This window comes from Lepidochelys kempii, chromosome 10 (assembly GCF_965140265.1).
Source record: "Lepidochelys kempii isolate rLepKem1 chromosome 10, rLepKem1.hap2, whole genome shotgun sequence".
NCBI lineage: Eukaryota > Metazoa > Chordata > Testudines > Cheloniidae > Lepidochelys > Lepidochelys kempii.
In genome coordinates, this window is record NC_133265.1 from 7,627,674 (window position 1) to 7,643,699 (window position 16,026).

At 42.6% G+C, this 16,026-nt stretch overlaps 1 protein-coding gene across 6 annotated transcripts in view; it reads left to right on the forward strand.

Moving 5' to 3' along the window:
• The window catches only part of TOM1L2 (target of myb1 like 2 membrane trafficking protein), a 64,862-nt gene that overhangs the window by 27,130 nt on the left and 21,706 nt on the right, over positions 1 to 16,026 (forward strand). For all 6 annotated transcript variants that reach the window (XM_073361833.1, XM_073361828.1, XM_073361829.1 and 3 more), the window contains 7 exons: positions 4,033 to 4,167; positions 5,305 to 5,463; positions 7,469 to 7,585; positions 10,262 to 10,395; positions 13,962 to 14,010; positions 14,542 to 14,665; positions 15,504 to 15,621. In XM_073361833.1, the coding sequence (XP_073217934.1) occupies positions 4,033 to 4,167; positions 5,305 to 5,463; positions 7,469 to 7,585; positions 10,262 to 10,395; positions 13,962 to 14,010; positions 14,542 to 14,665; positions 15,504 to 15,621 (836 nt within the window). The remainder of the gene's footprint in view (positions 1 to 4,032; positions 4,168 to 5,304; positions 5,464 to 7,468; positions 7,586 to 10,261; positions 10,396 to 13,961; positions 14,011 to 14,541; positions 14,666 to 15,503; positions 15,622 to 16,026) is intronic.

A 16,026-nucleotide genomic window follows, 5' to 3' on the forward strand; every position in this document is an offset into this window, starting at 1 on the left:
ATTTCCCTGTCTGAAAATGGGACTACTTTTCCACCTTTAATAAGCCCTTTGTCCTTCTATAAGTAACATTCATCAAAAGATCTCATTTCCTCTGCTTGCTCTGCAGCAGCAGTTTACTCTCATACCATTTCCTGAACTGTCAGCTCCTTGCCCAAAGTGGTAAAGGTCAGAAGTGCACATCTGCGACTTACTTGTATGCTGCACAAAAGGGTAAACAAAGCCATGCTAATTTCATGTCCCATTAGAATTGCATGAAGAAACATTGGTGCTGGAGGAAACCTGACAGTCATAGGAAGCTTAATTTGCAAGCTTCTACTAGGCTATTGCAAACACCAGACAGTTAAAAACTCTCTATATTAAAAACGATATAAAGGTTCTGAGTTGGTTCTTGGTGGGAATAGGTTTACAGGCACATAATGCAGTTTTCAAAACATATTTTTAATTTGAGCAGGGAAATGGTCTACTGAATTTCCAGTTGTTTCTTGGGCACACCAGGTGGTACGTATTTAAAGCATATACAGGAACATAAATGAAGCCACTAACACTTACTAAATAAGATATATTTTTTTAAAACAGGAAATAAACTGGGTGGAAGACTTAGGAGTGGACTGCGTAGGAGCTTCAGGAGCCCCTTCGCCCTCCCTTCCAACCCACTGCTTCTTCCATAAATAATGCAACTTTAATAGAACTGTTTAAAAGAGACTCCTCTTAGTCCAAGTGAACCTTCAGACGTCCCCTCCCTTCGGTGGGAAAGCCGATGGGTGAGATCACAGTACAATAATCTGTATTATGTGCTATTAATAGAAACGTCTTAACACCAAAGTGTGTTTATTTCCTTACTAAGGCTTCTACAGTGGTTTTTTAGGATGCTGGCTAACTTGATGCCCAGATCCACGTCGTTTCCACCCATTAATAGAACAAGAGTGGAACAGTGGTTGCAACATTACCGTGAAGCCAGAGTCATTACTCTGTATAGTTACATATATTTATATCTGACTAGATCTAGTGCGGTGGGGTTAAAAGCCTTCATTGGTTTCGAATCCAAAATGCCTTTTGGCATAAACAGAATGGAAATTGTGAAGAGTTGCCTGCGGTTGGCTCCTCTCACAATGTCTTTGTTTTGTCAGAGGTGGTGAGTGACTTTGTTTTCTAGATTGTCTGATAATTCAGAGAAAGGGACTACAGAAGTACTTCTCCGCTCCCTGATGGGGGCACACAAACATGGAATATCCTGCATCTCATCCAGCTTTCCTCAGCTTTAAGACTCTGCTCTTCTTGTTCTGTGATCCAAGGGGTTGCTGTCTCTTCCCAGCTCCACTCTATTATAGCGTTTTAATGGCCCACACTTCCCCTCTTCTGTAGACTTATGATTTAATAATAGGGAATTTTAATGCCTATACAAGTGAGGACTAACAGCATAAGATAGAAGTATGGGAATGTTCTGTGCAAACATCTCTTGAAGCAACCCTCGCTGTTATACTCCGGTGTCTTTCCTGAGTGTGGATTGCTGCGGGATGGTGGCTTTGTGTCTCCATCTTAAAACTAGTTAGGTAGTTTGTGCCCCCTGCTGCTGTTAGGAAGCTGTTCCAGAGCCTCCCTCCTCTGATGGTTGGAAACCTTCTTCTAATTTCTAGCCTAACTTTATTCATGGCCAGGTTTATTTGTTCTTGTGCCAGCATTGTTCTTTAGCTTAAATAGCTCTTCTCCCTCCCTGGTGTTTACTCCCTGATGTATTTGTCAGCCTCATTTTGCAAGGCTAAACAAGCCAAGCTGTTTTAGTCTCCACTAATAAAATTGGCTTTCTGTTCCCCCTAATCATCCTCCCAGCCCCTCTCTGAAGATGTTACAGTTTGAATCCATTTTTCTTGAACGTGTGTGACCAGAACTGTACACAATATTCCAGATGAGTTCTTCTCAGTGCTTTCTACAATGTCATTAATAGTACAACCAGTATTACATTAACTATCCCTGTCAGTGCTGGAAATAGAGCATCCAGGTGAGCTAGGTGCTACAGTAATACAAATAATGTTGTACTGACTAAGTTGACCATAACAAGAAGGTCATGTAGTATGGCCTCTTTCGTCAACCAACAGATTTCACAACTTTTTTAATTTGTTCATATAGTGTCAATTACAACTGTATTTTGCAAAAAGAAAAGGAGGACTTGTGGCACCTTAGAGACTAACCAATTTATTTGAGCATGAGCTTTCGTGAGCTACAGCTCACTTCATCAGATGTTTACCGTGGAAACTGCAGCAGACTTTATATACACACAGAAATCTGTATATAAAGTCTGCTGCAGTTTCCACGGTAAACATCTGATGAAGTGAGCTGTAGCTCACGAAAGCTCATGCTCAAATAAATTGGTTAGTCTCTAAGGTGCCACAAGTCCTCCTTTTCTTTTTGCGAATACAGACTAACACGGCTGTTCCTCTGAAAACTGTATTTTGGAAATGCTTTTATAGAATATGGCTCTCGCCTGGATCAGGTGCTCACAAGTTCAAATCTAGCAGGGTTAGGGCCTGCACTATGCCACGCTGCAACTTTTGGAAATAGGAGTTCAGTGGTTCAGCTATTTGGATGTGGGGTGAACCGAAGTTCCTTCTGCCCAGCCGTGGCACTGTCCAGGTGAAAGCTGGACCCCGCAAAAAAAAAAAAAAAAAAATCAAATCAAAAGGCAAGATTTAAAGACTGGAGATGATTCAATGGGGAGGGAGATCCACACAGCCAGAACAGCACAAATGAGTGTGTCTCCTTTCTGTAGAGGTGGAGAGTTGCAGAGGAGAGGCCAGATTAGCAGGTAGAAGAGTAGGCCAGTGAAGCATGGGTGCAATTGTTTCTCCTCCTGGGGAACCAAACCATAGTAACAGCTCTGTACAGCAATGCGGTGCCCCTGGGGTGGTACTCAGAGCGTGAGTCATTCTGTGCAGTGGCTAAACAGAGCTCACCTGGGACCACTTCAGTTTCACTCTATTAATAGAAAGGCAGAGTGGAAAGTGCTATTCGATAGAAATGGGTTTAAACTGCTGCTCATGTAAATTACAAACATCAGGACAGTACAAGATTAGTTACTTCTGCAACAAGGATGCTTCTGTTGTAATTAAGGAAGCTTCTTTGAAACTGACCTTTCAAACCTGAATGGCTCTTCTCAGTTGGAGATAGTTTCTCCTGCTGAAATGGGATTGATGGAACTCCTATTGCTTCTGAACAATCAGTGCAATTAATTTACTGTAACAGTACTGGGAAGCAGAACTGTTAGCCCCCAAGAAATGATGGATTCTTCCCGAGGTATATAGGGTACTAAATACAATTTCCTAGAAATGAGCAGAGTAAGAGTGTAAGTAAAATACTTAATCTTATTTTTAATCTGTTTTATCCTTGATTGAAATGATGGCTGAAAACTTTTTTTGGGTGAAAATAGTCAAAGTATTTTTTTCAGAATATGATTACATGGTGAGCGTTCGTGGAGAACTTATTCCAATCTTACCAACATTTCTTTGAATAGCTCTCTAATTTAACAGTAATACTTTACCTTCCATGTGACTTCTTTCACGTGAAAAGCCAAGTGGACCAAACTTTTAATGAAAGTATGGTCTTTTGGAATATGACCTAAGAGATCTTTGTGTGCACTTACATTTTCCTTTGCCTTTATTGTGAAACATCTTTTATTACATTTCTTAGGAATTTTACTTAAATTGCTTCTGTCTCAAAGCTTATTGCAGGGCTAGAATTAAGTATGAGGGCAGATATCAACGTACCACCAAATATAACTAAATGAGTGAATTACCCACTTCTGCCTATGTAATTGTTATGTGGGACTACTATACACTCTGAATCCCCATTTATTTTCTGTTTGATGCTTGACCATCTGGGTAGAAACCCAGAATCTTTCAGATCAGCTCTAATATTGAAAGTCTCCTTTGAGCCTGAAATGCATGAATGCGTTTCTGGTTTGGCTCTGAGTCGTGTGATAGAAGGGAACTTGCAGATCATATGGAAGTCTTATGAATAATCCTGTATGTTGTTTTCCAGGCTTGGGCAGATGCATTTCGAAGTAGCCCTGATCTAACTGGAGTAGTGCATATTTATGAAGAACTCAAAAGGAAAGGGATAGAGTTTCCTATGGCAGATCTTGATGCTTTGTCTCCAATACACACACCACAGAGGGTAAGCTGCAGTGAAGGATTTTCCAGGGCCATATGAGTAATTGGATACTATTCTTCTAACTTCTGCTCTTTTCCTCAGCTGTTGATTTATTAAAGTTGCCCCAAACTTTCTCAAACCTGGATGGCCTTTGTAATAGTAAAAGGGAGTGGAAAAGAATAAGGGAACTGCGTTGACAGGCTGATAAACTACTGGCATCCCCTTGAGACAAACATCAGCTCAAGAACAGAATGAATCTGAAGGAGTTTTATACACTTGTTCTGTACTGAATATTGTGATCTATCACCAAACTGCCACACAAACATAACTAATCTGCTCAGGACCAGCCTGGGCAGGATCTATTGTTGAGTTAATTATCTCTCCCCCAGAGAGGACAATTGTTTCTGTTGATGATATGGCGGAACTGCCTTCAATGAATCTTGTGCAGATGAACAAAGAAGGCCTGACTTTCAAAGGTTGCTTAGCACGCAAGCCAGTGTTCTGCATTTTGTGTACTTTTTATTTTGCTTTACACAATTCATGGGGGACATCACAAGAAACCAGTAGATGTCCCCCACTTTCAAAGGTGCTAAGCAACCACAGCTCCCGTTGACTTTGTGTGAGCTGCAGGTACTCAGTACCTTGGAAAGTCAAGGCTTACAAACTCGACTCGGCTATTACTGTTGAAAAGTAAACTTGCTGATCACAAATATTCAGACTGTTCACTGTGAAACTATATGGCAATGCAGTAATATAGCTGCAAATTTAAATACACAGAAAAACAGGAAATGCACTTAGGTTGTGACAGCAAAATAAATTACCTGCAATGTGTGTGTAGCAAATGATTTTGTAAAATGTGACTTCATTTCTAGGCTACATTTCTTTCACTCTCTGACCCTTGTTTTTATTTTCTGTCTTGCCTTTCTTGTGGAGGAAAACTGGAACTAAAAGTTATGGATTGGGATAGAAGAGATGAATATAGCTTGTCAATGCTATTCCACATTTATGCTCTGATATGTCAGCTTGTATTCCATAACAAAAATTGACCTTTTCCTGAAGGTGGAGCTATGGTCTGTACTTGGGCATATTGCCTTAGGGTTGATGCAAACCAAGCACTGTCAGCATTCAGCATTTGAACCCTTTCTTTTTCTGATGTAACAGAGTGTTCCTGAAGTAGATCCAGCAGCAAATATGCATGTGTCCCAGTCCCAGCAAAAGACGAGCACGAGTTCCTATTCATCCCCATCTCCAACAACATATTCAGCTCCTCAGGCCCCACCTCTGAATGTGACTGGTCCCATCACTGCCAATTCTGAACAGGTACTGGGATAAAATTCTGGTTATTTCAAGTAAATAGATGAGTAAGGCTCTTAGCTCAGTAAATCAGCCTACTGAGCTGTCATCATAGTCATCTATTTTAATTTTTCTGAAGGTAAGTTTCAGTTGCAACTGAGACCTGGTTTTGTCTAGTGACCATTTCTCCTGTTGTGGATTGTGAAATCAATCTGCCTTTAAGGCTGTAAGAAAATTGTGACTTTTGTTGTTCAAAAGTTGTGGCCACAATTGGTTAAAGTTGCAGTTCAAGGCATGTAGCCTGCCTTCCAAAGCAGGGCAGCAGCACAGAAGAGACATCATGTGTCCTGCTTGGTTCTCGAAGGCAAGCATGACAGTGGGTGGAGTGGGCCAAATTTGAGTGGTGGTGTGACCCTGTCCAACCGGTTGCGACACCACTTGCTCAAATTACGCCTAGTCATCCTTCTGCCATGGCGGGAAGGAAGGGCAGGCCTAAAGTGATGAGTGGCTTTGCAACCTGGTTCATGGGATTGTAGCATCACTCAAATTTGCAGCAGCTGTAAAAGGTTTTAAAAGGTATTAAAAGTTGTGGTTTCCACAACAAAATGATGGGCTGCAATTTTCTTACAGCTGTATCTGTCTTGGATACACACAGTATCGATTACTGTAGTATCTGAGCATCTCAGTCTTTTAATGTATCCATCCTCCCAGCCCCTGTGTGGTAGGTATGTCTTACTGTTCCCAACTCATGAGTGGGGAACTGAGGCACAGAGAGACTAAATAACTTGAACAAGGTCACAGAGGGAGTCTGTGCCAGAACTGGGAACTGAATTTGGGGCTCTCAAGTCCCAAGCTATCACCCTAACCATTGGCCCATCCTTCCTATGAGATGCAATGAATGCAAATCCAAAGAGGAAACGCCCTGATCCAGAGGTCATGTCTCCTTTTCCCCTCATCCATATCCATTTTGAGAGAAGAGGGTAATGTTTTATAGCATAATTCTGTTTAATTTAGCTGCTCTTCTTGTTTACTTCCATGTTTCCATCTGAGTGTTAGCACAGCTGGCTTTGTCATGGTGATGAATAACTAAGCTTGGCAGGATTTGATTTCAATCCACAAAGGTCAGTAAACGTCGATTTCAGCTGACACTGAAATCGACAGGAAAAAAAATCAATTGGTAACAGTTGGTGCGCCTGCAGGGAGAGGGTTCCCAGCCCTGCAGCAACACAGGGAGCTCTCTACAGTCCTGCTGTCATGGGAGTGAGGGAGCAGGGCCCTGACAGCACAGCTGCAGAGGGCTCCCTGCACTGCCACAGGGCCAATGAACCCAGACTCTGCAGGTGCAAGGTGCAGGGAAGTCTGCTGTCCTGGCCTGGAGGAGCAGAGACCTCCTGGCCAAGACGGCAAGGAGGAGTTGTCCTCTGCCACTGCGGAGGCAGCCTTGCTGCTGAATGGCTCCATCCCCAGGCAGGAGCTATTCAGCAACAGGAATGTCTCCCCTACAGCCAGGAACTCCTTGTCATCCTTGTAGCTTTGGCTTGCAGTGTCTGCTCTGCCCAACCAGGACCACAGCCTTTCCCACACCTTGTGCCTTGTGATTCAATGTCACCAGCCTTTCGGCAGCACAGGGAGCCATCTGCAACCCGGCTGTCAGTGGAGCCCTAATCCCAACGCTACCACCCCTTAATTTCGAACAACTGTAAAACTTAAAATTGTTAAAAATAAAAAAAAAGTCTTAAAAATAAAACTGAATATTAATTGTTGAAATTAGAGAAAACAAAAATCGAATTCTGCCACGTCCTTCATAGCTTCTTTCTTCAGCACCGATCTGAAATGTTACTTATCTAGAGTAATCTATCTTCTTTATGATGAGATGTAGTAGCCTCTCTGTGATCTCCAATGACAAGCATCAGATTTACTGTTCCCAAGTCAAATCACAGAAGCAGGGGAGTTGCAGAGCCAGTACTTAAAAATGTTCTGCTTAACACTGAAAGGTAATATGGTCCTTGCTTTCTCTCCTCCCCAAAAATAGATTGCTCGGCTGCGTAGTGAACTGGATATTGTTCGTGGGAACACAAACGTGATGTCTGAAATGTTAACAGAAATGGTTCCTGGACAGGAGGATTCATCGGATCTTGAGTTGCTACAGGTAAGTGTGTTTTCCAGCAAATCTGTTCCTGGAGCCTGGCATGATGGGGTTTCCTTTTCCTACGCTCCACTTCAGTTCCTTGGTTTGTCTGGTTCTGTATTGGAAGTGTACTTGTGTCTGGACTCCTTAATTGGGCAATAGTCATGCTTTTTGGATGCTGTTGTGCAATTGAGGTATGTGATGAAATCCTCAAGGCGACTTCAGTCCTGTTCTGTGAACTTTGCTTGTTCCTTAATCTTTCGCTAATGCCGTGGTATTGAAATTGGAGGAAGGCCAATGCAATCCGTACTTCAGCAAACACTTAGGATCATCTTTATAATGGCAAAAAGACCCCAAATCCTGACAGAGCACAAACCTATTCTCTGTTCCAGGATGGATTAAATTTTACCAAGGGATACTGTCAATTCTTCGTCACTTGAAATCTTTATATCCAGACTGGATATCCCTTTCTTAAAGGTACTCTAGCTCAGCCAGAAGTTATGGGCTTGATGTAGGATACTGTTCTTTGTTCTCTGGCTTGTGCTGTGCAGGTCCAGACTAGATGATCATAATGGCCCTTCTGGCGTTAAAATCTATGAATACATTGAATCAGCAGTATTCCAGATGAGCCAGCCTTAATGGGACTAAGTTCATCTCCCAGGCTTCATGTCTTGTTCCCCAAGCCAGCAATGGCTGAGGGTGCTACTGGGGCAGTACACTCAGTTGCGGGCAGGCAGGTAGCCATTCGGCAACAGGAATGCTGAAGTAGATAAGGTCTCTGCCCTGAGAAAGTGATGAGCTGACTTTCCAGCTTCTGTCCCTGTTCGTTACTTGCCTTCTCTTCCAAAGTAGGCTATCGTCTCATCACTGGACCAGTGGAGGATGTGCCCCCACCCCACGTGGCACAATGGGAGCAAAGCAGGGAATTGCTTTCTGTGATGCACCAGAGTTCGAAATTGGTCCAAAACCTGGTCTCTCCGATGCAGCAGCAGTGTCTTGTCTCGAAGCCATCATGGCAGCTGATGGGAGACTTTACAATAGATAAGGAGCCTTTCAGCTACTAAGCCATTTGGATTGGATTGATCAAAACAAAAGCAGCTTCCAGGACACTGTGGCAGACCAAAACAGCACAGAACCATTTGTTTATATTTATAAACAAGCACGAAAATCCTGACCCAGTGTAATGCCAGTCTAGCTCTGAGGTTAGAGAAATGATCACACAGTGAAGTGTGACAGTAGTGATTCTTTATTCAGACTGGTTCTCTCCAGCTGATGCAGCCTAAATCTGGGTCACCGAGGAGAGAGACTATTTTTGACTTTAAAGATGGAAAGGTGTGAGCTGGATACTTATATGTGAAGGACTTCTTGCTTTGAGGTTTTATATCGTTGTGCTTCTTAAATAGTTCCTGACATTTTCCTCCACAATTAAATGTAAACAGCCTGCCTAAGAGCCACGACTGAGCAGAATAGATAGGGACTGTCAGCCCTATCCACTATGGCAGCAAGCAAACCTCTGAAATGTCACAATCTGCTTCTAAAGTGACTGGGATCAAAACTGACATTGGAGAACATATTCCTCAAGCTGTTAAGGCAGCTGGATTGCATGAAGTGAAATTTATCCAGAGCTTAGAATGTCAGAGCAAGCAAAGAAAACAAACACGTTTTGCTTTCATCCCAAAGGTTATGTACCAACAAGTCATCCTTGTTTAGTGCTGAATTTCCTCTCTGGGGAGGGGTGGGAGAAGAGGCGGAACATGATTTGGTTGAAAAGCTTATTCTCATTGGAGTAAAACTGGGGTCTCGCCAGTGGCATCAGGCAGCTCTCCTGACATGTCAGTTTTAACCTCTGGTCCATACAGTTGCAACCCTGTGCCCTCTGAGACTGCCAGAGGTGAAAGAATATACCCATTAATTGGTGATGGCAGAGAAAGCAGATCACTTAACTAAGGCAAACTTGTCTTTCACCTCAAGGGATATGGGTTCATCTACAGGGCACACCTCTATGCAGTCTAGCCTTTAAGGTTCTCTCCTTAATCATTCAGTGCCCTGGGTTACATCTTATCAGTGGACACGCTGACCCCGGTGAGACTCTACTATTTGGTGTTGTGTAGTACTACTATCCAGAATGTTTTAGCGTTTAGTTCTGCAATGTGTGTAGTTTGTATTTGTTTCCATAATACATGGTCACGCTTTGTGCTGTGTGCTTCCACTTTCCCAGCTGCTGGGGTGTTTCTTTTTCACTGTGTCTAGCCAAACCAGTGGCAAATACCAGTGATCACTTTCCCATGCTCCTAAGCCCGACAGGACAATACCTTTGGTGCTTTGTGCTGCTAGGCAGAAAACCTGGGTGTGTCCATTCTGGGAGGCCCTGGCTGTCGTATGCTTACTCCCAAAAATATTAATGAAAATAATCCATAGGTATTTAATTTTTTAAAAATCTTTGCCATGTATTTATGATTAAAGAAGAACTAGACACAGAATCATAAATAGGCCGTCAAGGTTTTAGGCCATGGTCCTTCTGAAATGTGTGTTCTCTTGGGTGGCATTTAATCTTCCGTAATCCACATTGTGTTGGTGCTTCTCATCTGATTGAGAATGCTGAGCCAGTGATGCATGTGGCTGAAAACAGAGCCCAAGCAAATATACTTGTTCTTCACTGGTTATTGTAATACATGCGTGTACAATTTATTTCCTTAGGAACTGAACCGAACCTGTAGAGCTATGCAACAGAGAATTGTGGAACTTATCTCCCGAGTATCCAATGAAGAAGTCACGGAGGAACTGCTGCATGTGAATGATGATTTAAATAACGTCTTCCTCAGATATGAGAGGTGGGACACCTTTTCCAGTAGTCCTATTTACTCCCACATTTTGGGTTTCCTCAGAAATGCAGGACAAATTATTAAGCAACCAATAAGATGAAATGCAAAGCAAATTGGAGGAACTGGACCAAGAAACTGGTATGAAGAATTCATATGTTCTCCATTGTGATTGGCCTTAAATTCATCCGTGTCCCCAAGAAGGCTTACAGATTCTGGTTTTAAAAGATGCTGAGATTTTTTTCATAGCCACTGAGTTTTGGTTTCTTTTAGAATTGCAAAAAAGAGAACTGATTTGAATGTAGCTATGACTTCTCAAAGCACTGGGTTGTAAAAGTTGCAAATAAACGCTGGGCTCCTACCTTTTAAATTCAAAACCAGAAATGTGTTTTAAAATTAGAGACTGATTGCTGTTACATTACATATCCTACTAAATGTAGGACTCTTGGGAAAGTTTAATCCTTCCCTGAATGATTGGTGCAGGAGTCAAACCTATTAAAAAAGGGTGCTTGTCTCCCCTACTGATAACACAAGCCTTGTTTATAAAAAAAGCTTTTTAAAAATAAATTAGACTCTAGCTGTGTGATTTTGTGCTGTCACAGAAAAACTGCACATTGATGCAAAAAATCCGTATCCCCAATCCATTTCACCTAGTCTTTTGCACCAGATTCTTCACAATTTCCAAACTAGAATTGTTCCTCATGCTATGAATTGGGACAATTCAACACCTGTGAGCAGGATTTTACAAGTAGCGAAGTGTAAATGTCTCTGCTTAAGGCTCAGAATGAGACTGATTACCCGTAAAATGGTGAAACTTGAAACATTTTTCTCCATCTCGAATCTCACTGAATGGGGTTAAGCTTATTATTGCGTTTTACACCTAAAGGGCAGCTGCACAGTTAAAAAAAAGTTTGAAAAACGCAAATAAATTGCAGAGTCACTGCGTAGGTTTGAATATTTCAAGCATGTAGAAACCAGTTTATCCTCTTCCTCCTTTACCTCCATTACTCAGAGTTCAGAATTCCAGATGTTGGTTTCTGGTGCCACTGATGACATAAAATGCAGTCAGTGGATGCAAGCAGGAACTGACTTCTTGAATTTGGAGCTTGTTGGTTCACAAGAGAAAGTGGCTTGTAAATCTTAGTAGCACATATTTCTCAATACAATGGGGATGCTTTCATTTTTGGGAGCACGCAGAGTGGGGCTTGATATTTCAGAAAAGCTGAGCATGCACAGCCTCCACAGACACAGAAATTTGGGCCTAAACTTCCCTCTATATTTGCTCTTAATTGACAATGTAGATTCCACTGTTAGTTTAAGAAATCTTCGCAGTTCACTCTGACGTTGTCCTGCTGGCAGAAGGCCCATGGTATTGAATGAACGTGCACAGGTCCTGACTTTCGTACCGGGTGGAGAGGGTTGGAGTTTCTAATTGATCTTTATTCAGAAACAGGCTGACTTCAAAACATTTTGTTGTGTTTCATAAGGAAAGAGGGTGATAGATGGCTTTTGTAAAGGGAAATCATGCCTCGCCAATCTATTAGAATTCTGTGAGAGGGTCAACAAACGTGGACAAGGGTGATCCAGTGGATACAGCGTACTTAGACTTTCAGAAAGCCTTTGACAAGGTCCTTCACCGATGGCTCTGAAGCAAAGCAAGCACTCATGGGATAAGATCGAATGTCCTCTCAAGGATCGATAACTGGTTAAAAGATAGGAAACAAAGAGAAGGAATAAATGGTCAGTTTTCAGAATGGAGAGAGGTAAATAGTGGTGTCCCCCAGGGGTCAATACTGGAACTAGTCCTATTCAATATATTCATAAATGATCTGGAAAAAGGGGTAAACCAGTGAGGTGGCACAATTTGCAGATGATACAAAGCTACTCAAGATAGTTAAGTGCAAAGCAGACTGAGAAGGGTTACAGTGAGATTTCACAAAACTGTGTGACGGCAACAAAATGGCAGGTGAAATTCATTGTTGACAGATGCAGAGCAATGCACATTGGAAAACATAATCCCAACTATACATATAAAATGATGGGGTCTAAATTAGTGGTTACCAGTCAAGAAAGAGATCTTGGAGTCCTTGTGATAGTTCTCTGAAAACATCCACTCAATGTGCAGCAGCAGTCAAACAAGTGAACAGAATGTTAGGAACCATTAGGAAAGAGATAAGACAGAAAATATCGTATTGCCTCTATATAAATCCACTGTACGCCCACACCTTGAATGCTGCATGCAGATCTGGTTGCCTCATCTCAAAAAAGATATATTTAGAATGGGAAAAGGTACAGAGCAGGGCAACAACAGTTAGGGGTGTGGAACAGCTTCCATATGAGGAGATATTTAAAAGACTGAGATTTTTTCAGCTTGGAAAAATATAAAATCAGGTCTATAAAATCATGACTAGTGTGGATAAAGTAAATAAGGAAGTGTTATTTACTCCTTCTCATAACACACGAACTAGGGGTCACCAAATGAAATGAATAGGCAGCAGGTTTAAAACAAACAAAAGGAAGTATTTCTTCACACAATGCACAGTCAACCTATGGAACTCATTGCCAGGAGATGCTGTGAAGGCCAAAACTATAACAGGGTTCAAAAAAGAACTAGATAAATTCATGGAGAATGGGTCCATCAGTGGCTATTAGCCAGAGTGGCTAGAGATGCAACCCCATGCTCTGAGCGTCCCTAGCTTCTGTTTGCCAGAAGCTGGGAGTGGATGACCGGGATGGATCACCTGATTATCTGCTCTGTTCATTCTCTCTGAAGCACGTGGCATTGGCCACTGCCAGAAGACAGGATACTGGGCTAGATGGACCATGGATCTGACCCAGTATGGCTGTTCTTACGTTCTTAGATCTGCATGAGGGCAACCCTAGAGAGTGGGGAAGATCCATTTTTAGTGACTGTTAAGGCTGAGTCTGGGCCACAGACATACAGCTAGTGGAAACAAATGACCCTGCCCAGTGTTTTTCCTCTAATCAATCTATTTTAGCTGAAGTGGTTTATTTTGTGCTTGGGGAGTGTCTGCCTGGGCATTGGCCCTGAGCAGCTGCTGAGAGCCTGGGAGTGTTTAGACAAGGGGACAGACCCATGAAATGTTGAGAGAGATGAGGTTTGCAGAAGCACTGAATGTACTGTAGCGTGCTCCTTGGGCAGAGCTGTGCTAGGGTGCTGCTCTGCAAAGTGGGAAATGCTTGGGGAGGGGGAGTACTCAACTCTCTGGCCAGGGGCATTACCCTTCTGGCTCCAAGTTCTCCTACCCCATTTCTTCAGAAAATCCTGTCAAGTGGCGGTTTATGAAGGGAAGCTGTGCAGCCTCCTTCACGCTGCAGACCCTGGATGTACTGGCCTCCATGTGCTGTAAGAGCCAATTAGTCAACACCATCCCTGCTGGAGCCCCGGAACACAACCTCTGTAATAGTTTTCTTTCTTCCTTCAGAGCAGCTGGGAGATCTCACCAAAAGCCCCAAAAAGCTATCTTCACCCCGACGGACATGTCCTGGCCTTGTCTTGAACTTGACTTGCTCCGAGTGCATGTGTGGGTTTGATAGTCTCTTTTGTTTTATAACAGGTTTGAACGGTACCGATCAGGCCGTTCGGCACAAAGCGCCAGTAATGGAGTAAGTATCCAGTTCACCTTCTACAGTCGTGGTGCACTCAGGAGACTTTTGCCAAACACACGCTGAGTGTCTGCGTTGTAAAGCTGGCTATGGTGAAGAACGTTTCCATGACTGATTGGTATTGAATGTACAAAATGAGGTGAAAGATAGAGGCCTTGCGGGGCTCAGCTCTTACCATTACACGGCTCCAAAGCTAAAGGGGATGAGGAAACAGAAGGCAACTTAACTAATTCTGAGGTGATAGGGGAGAAGTGAGAGATTTTTCAAGGCTGTGTTGGATGAGCTAATACCATAAAAGCAAGCCAGATGTTGAGCCTATACTGCTTTTTGGACAGTGACCCAGCCAAACAAATATCTTTTCTGTCTACTTGTGTTGCATTCATAGTCTAAAAGCCTAATTAAAATACTCCCATTTGCAACAGCTTTCCACAGAGGGCTTTTTTAGGAAGCATCCATCATTCTCATTTTATTTTGTCTCTGTTATAATTGCTCGGCAGGAAGTATAACCTACCATCTTGACTGTCCCAACAGGTGCTGAGTGAAGTGACGGAGGATAATTTAATAGATCTGGGCCCTGGTTCCCCAGCTGTTGTGAGCCCAATGGTGGGGAGCACAGCACCTCCAACTTCACTTTCCTCGCAACTTGCAGGGCTTGGTAAGTACCTAATTTTTAAAGGACAGATCAGCATGGAACAGTAGCTGCATGTGACTTGTCCCGAGCCACTCCGTGGTGAGCCTGCATTTGGGTCACTGGGTTAACAAGTGCCTGTGTTTTGTTTGAGGTAGTAGTTACTGGTAACAGCCTGGTGACATTAAGAAGAGCTGTGGGTAAAAAGCATTGTCCAGCAGTTAGAACAGTGGAAAAGGAGATGGATATGGGCTTTAGTCTGTCACCGATTCACTGTGTAACCTTGGGTTATTCGCTTAACCTCTGTGCTTCCATTGTCCTATCTGTAAAGTCAGGATATTACTGATTTACTTGCTCCAAAGGGATTTGAGACTTAGAAGCACTTTTACAAACTTTAATTGAAATCCTCGGATGAATGGTTCTATCCAAGGACAAATCTTGTATTTTACAATAGATGAAAGGGCTCTTGATCTGGTCATTCCTTTTGACCTCTGCATTGGATTCCCAGCCAGTTTAACAATGGGGAGAAGCACAAGGACTAAGAACTACAGCTGAGAAGACTGGAATCCTTGCGCAAAATAGCTGTCCTCTTCTTTTGTGTCATCTGTGTCAAAACAACAAAACTGGGGGCTGGGAGGAGAGAAGGCAGCTTTATACTACTTAGGAGGTATAGTCTATATCATGGTTCTTGAGTGATGGGAAATCTCTATCCAGGCTACTCAGTGCAATATTATGGCTCTCATCTACTTTTCACTGTAACTATCCTATATTGCTGCTGATTTCTTGTGTATCCTAGGTATTCCTGACTGGTACTTGATCACAGTTCACTATTCTATTGGTCCCTTATTCTCTGTTGTTGTTGTAGACTTGGGCACAAACAGTGTCAGTGGAACACTCAGCTCCCTTCAACACTGTAACCCTCGAGACGACTTTGACATGTTTGCACAGACAAGAGGCAGTTCCTTGGCTGATCAGCGGAAGAGGTAAGTTGGCATTTGGTTTTAAATGCTCTTTGTTCCTAGGGAACAAAATTTGAGGCCTCTTCAGGTCAAAGTGATCTTATAGCTCAAATTACATGGATTTTCATCCTCTGACCTTACTTAACGTAGATTTTCTCCTGCTGGATTTCATTGGATTATTTGGTAGGTGGAGAGGTTGTTTTTATAGGCGAAGGTCCACTGTAGATTGGTTCAGTAATTTCAGGTGCTATCTTGTTTCACCTCTGAATTTCCAAGTCACCTAGAAACTTAGGAATGAAGTTGCTTAAATTCTTTTTCTACACAGTGGGTCTGGGAATTAACCTTCCCCTAAATAACCCTGAAGGTATCTGAATATGAGAGTAAATTTTGGAAGACTAGCAGTGGCTTAGGGTAAGTCTATACTGCAGT